The sequence below is a fragment of the Oncorhynchus clarkii genome, unplaced genomic scaffold (assembly GCF_045791955.1).
Source record: "Oncorhynchus clarkii lewisi isolate Uvic-CL-2024 unplaced genomic scaffold, UVic_Ocla_1.0 unplaced_contig_7924_pilon_pilon, whole genome shotgun sequence".
Taxonomy (NCBI): domain Eukaryota; kingdom Metazoa; phylum Chordata; class Actinopteri; order Salmoniformes; family Salmonidae; genus Oncorhynchus; species Oncorhynchus clarkii.
Genome location: NW_027261004.1, coordinates 10001 through 17585, shown reverse-complemented (window position 1 = coordinate 17585; position 7585 = coordinate 10001). Strand labels below are relative to the sequence as shown.

At 39.8% G+C, this 7585-nt stretch overlaps 1 protein-coding gene across 1 annotated transcript; it reads left to right on the top strand.

Annotated features, from left to right (window-relative positions):
• Positions 1–1010: 1010 nt before the first annotated feature.
• Positions 1011–5500, top strand: LOC139403154 (CD209 antigen-like protein 2). Its single transcript, XM_071146857.1, has 7 exons — positions 1011–1275; positions 1486–1587; positions 2442–2612; positions 2736–2878; positions 3033–3133; positions 4644–4731; positions 5345–5500. Exons 1-7 carry the CDS (start codon positions 1059–1061, stop codon positions 5498–5500), a joined length of 978 nt encoding a protein of 325 aa, XP_071002958.1. The 5' UTR covers positions 1011–1058.
• Positions 5501–7585: the final 2085 nt, after the last annotated feature.

The window sequence follows — 7585 nt, the reverse complement described above, 5'->3', positions numbered from 1 at the left end:
CAGTTGCAAGAACCTGACTGAAGAGAGAGACCAGCTACAGACCAGTTACAACAACCAGACTAAAGAGAGAGACCAGCTACAGACCAGTTATAACAACCTGACTGAAGAGAGAGACCAACTACAGACTAGCTAAGACAACCTGACTGCAGAGAGACCAGCTACAGACCAGTTACAACAACCTGACTGAAGAGAGAGACCAGGAAAAGACCAGTTACAACAACGTAACTGAAGAGAGAGACAAGCTACAGACCAGTTACAACAAGTAGACTAAAGACAGACAACAGCTACAGACCTGTTACAACAATCTGACTAAATAGAGAACCAGCTACAGACCAGTTACAACAAGTAGACTAAAGACAGACAACAGCTACAGACCTGTTACAACAATCTGACTAAATAGAGAACCAGCTACAGACCAGTTACAACAAGTAGACTAAAGACAGACAACAGCTACAGACCTGTTACAACAATCTGACTAAATAGAGAACCAGCTACAGACCAGTTACAACAAGTAGACTAAAGACAGACAACAGCTACAGACCTGTTACAACAACTGAGGAGAGAGACATCATCAACAAAGGGAAAGAGATGATTTTTGAAGGCTGGTACTTCATCTCGACCAAGACAAAAAACTGGAGGGACAGTAGAAAGAACTGAATGAACAGAGGAACAGCACTGAAGCCTCATTTATCAAGACTACTTAACCCCTCATAGTCTAAAGCCCTGTTTCATCCAGATGGGGGGGGGGGGGGGTGTGGAGATGTGGAGATTAGCTACAAACTGAGCAACTCCACTGCCACAACAGCAAACGACACACAACATTTCCTGTATGAACATATTAATGTAATCACCACTTATCAGCATCCTGTGTGTCTAAATTTAAAGAAGACATTTTTTTCCCAACCTCAACCACCATGTTACTATTTCATCATCTTCCTCTTTTGACATTTTCCTTTTATTCTGGGGATGCCATCTTAAACAGTTAGTCTGAGACAGAGCGGAGACAGAAACAAACCCAGAAACAGACACAGGGTCAACAATAGGACCAGAACCTGAGTATGGACAGAAAACACAGTAAGTTGTTGGAGATGTCTGAGGCCATCTATGCTGAGCCAGATATGACCAAGAAGGTCAAGTTTAACAGAGGTGAGATGGAGGAGAGGATTGTTGATATCTACGTCAGTGCAGACACCCTGAGAGACGGTGAGACCAGCACCAAGAGAGAAGAGACAGCAGACGCTGCTCCTAATAATGGACCAGGAGACCAGCACTCAGGTAACACACACACACACACACACACACACACACACACACACACACACACACACACACACACACACACACACACACAAAAAACAAAAATAAATGACCAACACATACATTAAACAGATGAGATTACCCTGTGGTACTACAGATTTATTTGTCCCAATCCTGGATGATACAGTAAAACACATTACCAAAGATCTTTAATCATTTGTGATTCAGTACATGTTCAGTGGTGGAAGGGACCCTCTGGAGTTGCTGCAGTGTGTCTGGGGCTGCTGTGTGTTCTCCTACTGGCTGGGATCATAGGCCTGTCTGTCCAATGTAAGTCTACAGTATATCTATACCAAACAACAATGTAAACGCAACATGCAAACATTTCTAAGATTTTACTGAGTTACAGTTCATATCAGTCAATTGAAACAAATTCATGACTGGCAGAGGATCAGCCATGGGTGGGCCTTGGAGGGCATAGGTCCACCCACTTGGCAGCCAGATTCCAACCACTGGGGAACCAGCCCAGCCAATCAGAATGAGTTTTTCCCCACAAAAGGGCTTTATTACAGACAGAAATACTCCTCAGAACCCTCCCTCAGACGATCCAACAGGTGAAGAAGCCAGATGTGGAGGTCATGGGCTTATGTGGTTATACGTGGTCTGCAGTTGTGAGGCCAGTTGAACATACTGCAGAATTATCTAAAACAACATTCGAGGCAGCTTATGGTAGAGAAATTAACATTAATTTATCTGGCAATGGCTCTGGTGGACATTCCTGCAGTTAGCATGCCAGATGCAGATCCCTCAAAACTTGAGACATCTGTGGCAAAACTACACATTTTAAAGTTGTCTTTTATTGTCTCCAGCACGAGGTGCACCTGTGTAATGATCCTGCTCTTTAATCAGCTTCTTGATATGCCACACCTGTCAGGTGGATGGATTATCTTGACCAAGGGTAAATGCTGAATAACAGGAATGTAAACATATTTGAGAGAAATAAGCTTTTTTTGTGTATGGAACATGTCTGGGAACTTTTAATTCATCTCATGAAACATGAGACCAACACTTTACATGTTACATTTATATTGTTGTTCACTGTTTGAATAGTTCTTATAACTCAGATATAGTAGTTCTGATGTGATCTATTTTAGTGAGCAACTTGTTCTTTATTGTTGTTGCAGACAGAAACGTCTCAACGAACTCATCCATAGAGAGAGACCAGCTTCAGAACAGTTACAACACCATAACTAAAGAGAGAGACCAGCTGCAGACCAGCGCCAACAACCTGACTAAAGAGAGAGACCAGCTACAGACTGAGAGAGATGTTCTTAGCGGGTGGCTTAACAATTGCAGTGAGTAAACCTACAGTAATACATTATCATTAACAACACAGACCTGGTTATGTGTCTGTATTCTTTCATTATTAAGTATCCAGAGGGATAAGTTGAAGGAAATTAATGTTAATCATCTTGTAGAACAAACCTGCCCTGAAGGCTGGCAGAAGTTTGAATCAAGTTGGTACTTCCTGTCTACTGAGACTAAAACCTGGAAGGAGAGCAGAGAGGACTGTCTGGAGAGAGGAGCAGACCTGGTGATCATAAACAGTGATAAGGAACAGGTGACAGAAAGAGGGAGAGGGAGACGGTTAGATATGATCAAACATATGAATATATATTTATATATATATATATATATATATATATATATATATATATATATATATATATATATATATATATATACCTCTATGTATTTATCTTTCTCAACTACAGACTTTTCTCTTCAACCTCAAGAAGAGAGTCTGGATTGGTCTGACTGACTCTGTTAAGGAGGGGACCTGGAAATGGGTGGACGGCACCCCACTGACCACAAGGTGAGAGATGATAACTAATCTATTAATAAGGCTCCATTCAACATGTTTCTATGCAGGATACTGATATTGATGATAACAGTCATGACAATTAACTATGAAACATTTCTGTATATTATTTAGGATTATGATGTTCTAACTGTGACGTCTGATCTTTATTAACCTTACTGGTATTAACCATGATATCTGACTGTTATTAACCCTGTAGATACTGGTATTAACCATGATATCTGACTGTTTTTAACCCTGTAGGTACTGGTATTAACCATGATATCTGAAAGTTGTTAACCCTGTAGGTACTGGTATTAACCATGATATCTGACTGTTTATAACCCTGTAGGTACTGGTATTAACCATGATATCTGACTGTTTTTAACCCTGTAGGTACTGGTATTAACCATGATATCTGACTGTTTTTAACCCTGTAGGTACTGGTATTAACCATGATATCTGACTGTTTATAACCCTGTAGGTACTGGTATTAACCATGATATCTGACTGTTTTTAACCCTGTAGGTACTGGTATTAACCATGATATCTGACTGTTGTTTAACCCTGTAGGTACTGGTATTAACCATTAAATCTGACTGTTTTTAACCCTGTAGGTACTGGTATTAACCATTAAATCTGACTGTTTTTAACCCTGTAGGTACTGGTATTAACCATGATATCTGACTGTTGTTAACCCTGTAGGTACTGGTATTAACCATGATATCTGAAAGTTTTTAACCCTGTAGGTACTGGTATTAACCATGATATCTGACTGTTTTTAACCCTGTAGGTACTGGTATTAACCATGATATCTGAAAGTTTTTAACCCTGTAGGTACTGGTATTAACCATGATATCTGACTGTTTTTAACCCTGTAGGTACTGGTATTAACCATGATATCTGAAAGTTTTTAACCCTGTAGGTACTGGTATTAACCATGATATCTGACTGTTTTTAACCCTGTAGGTACTGGTGTTAACCATGATATCTGACTGTTGTTAACCCTGTAGGTACTGGTATTAACCATTAAATCTGACTGTTTTTAACCCTGTAGGTACTGGTATTAACCATGATATCTGACTGTTGTTAACCCTGTAGGTACTGGTATTAACCATGATATCTGACTCTTTTTTAATCCTTGTATTAACCATGATATCTGACTGTTGTTAACCCTGTAGGTACTGGTATTAACCATGATATCTGAAAGTTTTTAACCCTGTAGGTACTGGTATTAACCATGATATCTGACTGTTGTTAACCCGGTAGGTACTGGTATTAACCATGATATCTGACTATTTTTTAATCCTTGTATTAACCATGATATCTGACTGTTTTTAACCCTGTAGGTACTGGTATTAACCATGATATCTGACTGTTTTTAACCCTGTAGGTACTGGTATTAACCATGATATCTCACTGTTTTTAACCCTGTAGGTACTGGTATTAACCATGATATCTGACTGTTTGTAACCCTGTAGGTACTGGTATTAACCATGATATCTCACTGTTTTTAACCCTGTAGGTACTGGTATGACCCACAGCCTGATAATGCAGGTCCTACAGGGGAGGAGGACTGTGTTGAGATACACACAGATCAGAGTCCTCTGAAGGCATGGAATGACTTGTCATGTGACATGAAACTCAAATGGATTTGTGAGAAAGTGGCTCAACATCACCATGACAATATACTGTAACATATACAGCAGCCTACAGTTCACACCTCTCTCTCTCTCTCACACACACACACACACACACACACACACACACACACACACACACACACACACACACATACACACACATACCCAAGCACACACATGTTGTATTTGTTTGTATTGGCATATTAATACAATTCCTAATCCTTTCCTGACATTGTAGCTTCCTGTTTACCAGAGTCAACATGAAGTTAGTACATTTGACTTTGTCCACTCTTTGCATGCGGTGCATTTTATCATTTCCAATTAAATACATTCTTCTTACTTGATACAGATATTTACATGCTCCAATTTAGACCTGGTGATGACATTCTCTACAGTACCAAACCACCATTACATACACTGTATAGGAGGGAGGTGACTGTATCACCAATCAATGAGTGTAGTAGAGATATCAAAGGATGTTACTTAATAATCTTTGACAGTCAGTCTTTGTTGTCAAGTTACACATAAGCACAATATCAAATGCGTATTTTTGTCTGTTGTTCCCCTATATTGGTCTCAAAAGAGGGAAGTGAAGTGGATCTTTTCAGTGGTTCAACCAGCTGTCCCTCTAAAACCCCTCAACAAATCAGGTTCATTAAGAATGAGGAAACCCCCGGTGGACCACAGACAGAGAGCAGAGAGGTACCTGGTGGAGAAGCACATTAGACCAACTACTTAACTACGTGTCAGTACAATTAGAATCATACAGTAGATATTACCATTAGGAGTCAGATAGAAAGGTAATCATACAGTAGTTATTAACATTAGGAGTCAGTTAGAAAGGTAATCATAGAGTTAGTTAAGATGGATGACCACATCAACAACCAGGTTATTGAAGAAAAGCAGAAGAGAGCAATGAGGAGAGTGAAGACTGAGACCAATCGCTCAAGTAAGAATTAAGAAAACTTTATCACACACACACATTGACAAAGACTTACACAAACACTGAAAAATGCTAATAGCAAGTCTTAGTGGACAAGTAAAAAAAAAAGACGTACCTTTAAATGGATACTTTAAGTGTATTCAGAAGCATTAAAGCGGCAATATGCACTTCCAACATAAACAACACGGTCCCCCTGCCAGTGATTTGGTAAACATCTGAGCAACTGCAGATTGCTCCTTTAATGATTCTAACATGTTATACTGATACAGTAACTTCCTCTAAAGCGACTGTGAGAAACGGTACTCTTGCTGCTGATTATGTCACACCCTCCAGTGTGTGTGGTATGTGTGTGCTTTCATGTGAGTGTTTATGAGTGTGTTGGTACGTGCGTGCTTGCGTGCTTGCGTGCTTGCATGCTTGAATACATGTGTACGTGTGTGTGTGTGTGTGTGTGTGTGTGTGTGTGTGTGTGTGTGTGTGTGTGTGTGTGTGTGTGTGTGTGTGTGTTCTCACATCAGTGTGTATCTCCTCAGGACCTGAGGATTCAGGGAGAAGACTCTACAGGATGGTTGCTGTGAGCTTTGGGATGCTCTGTTTTCTACAAGTCACTCTCAACATCTCCTTGAGACTAGTCTGTGAGTGTATTGTTATCTAATCATTACACTATATCAGACTTTCACAACAACGTCCTAAATTCAGATGACACACTGAGTACAGTTGTCAATTCAATGCCTATTCCACGTTGGTTAAATGTAATTTCATTGAAATTATGTTGAAACAACGTTAATTAAACTAGTGGGGAGTGTTGTTATCTGCGTAATTAAGTTCCTCCTCTGTTATACATGTTTAAGGAACTTTCAAACCACATCCAAGATGTTCTGTCTACTTTCAGATTGTTTGTTTTTAACAGTTGCAGTAAGAAATTGTGTTTTCACCAGTAGCTATATATATCAATACTTTCCAGACAACAGATGCTTCAAATATTCTGAAGAGAGAGACCAGCTACAGACCAGTTACAACAACCTGACGAAAGAGAGAGACCAGCTACAGACTGAGAGAGATTTTCTTAGCAGGAGGTTTACCAATCTCAGTGAGTGAACTACAGTAATAAAATATCATTAATCCCACTAACTTTATCGTGTGTCTGTATTCTTTCAATGAGTATCCAGTGTGATATGTTGAAGGAAATGTATGTTTTCATCTTGTAGAAAAAACTTGTCCTGAAGGCTGGCAGAAGTTTGAATCCAGTTGGTACTTCCTGTCTTCTGAGACTAAAACCTGGAAAGAGAGCAGACAGGACTGTCTGGAGAGAGGAGCAGACCTGGTGATCATAAACAGTGATAAGGAACAGGTGAGAGAAAGAGAGAGAGAGAGAGAGAGAGAGAGAGAGAGAGAGAGAGAGAGAGAGAGAGAGAGAGAGAGAGGGGGGGGGAGAGAGAGAGAGATGGGTGTGCAGAGGGTAGATATGATCAAACATAAGTATGTATATATGTATCTTTCTCAACTACAGACCTTTCTCTTCAACCTCAAGAAGAGAGTCTGGATTGGTCTGACTGACTCTGTTAAGGAGGGGACCTGGAAATGGGTGGACGGCACCCCACTGACCACAAGGTGAGAGATGATAACTAATCTGTCAATAAGGCTCAATCCAACGTTTTTCTATACAGGTTATTATCATTGATGGCATCAGTAAACAAAGTTAACATTAAGATTGAACTTTTCTTTAAATTATTTAGGATTGTGATGTTCTAACAGTGATATCTGACTGTTTTTAACCCTGTAGGTACTGTTATTAACAATGATATCTGACTGTTATTAACCCTGTAGGTACTGGTATTAACCATGATGTCTGACTGTTTTTAACCCTGTAGGTACTGGTAT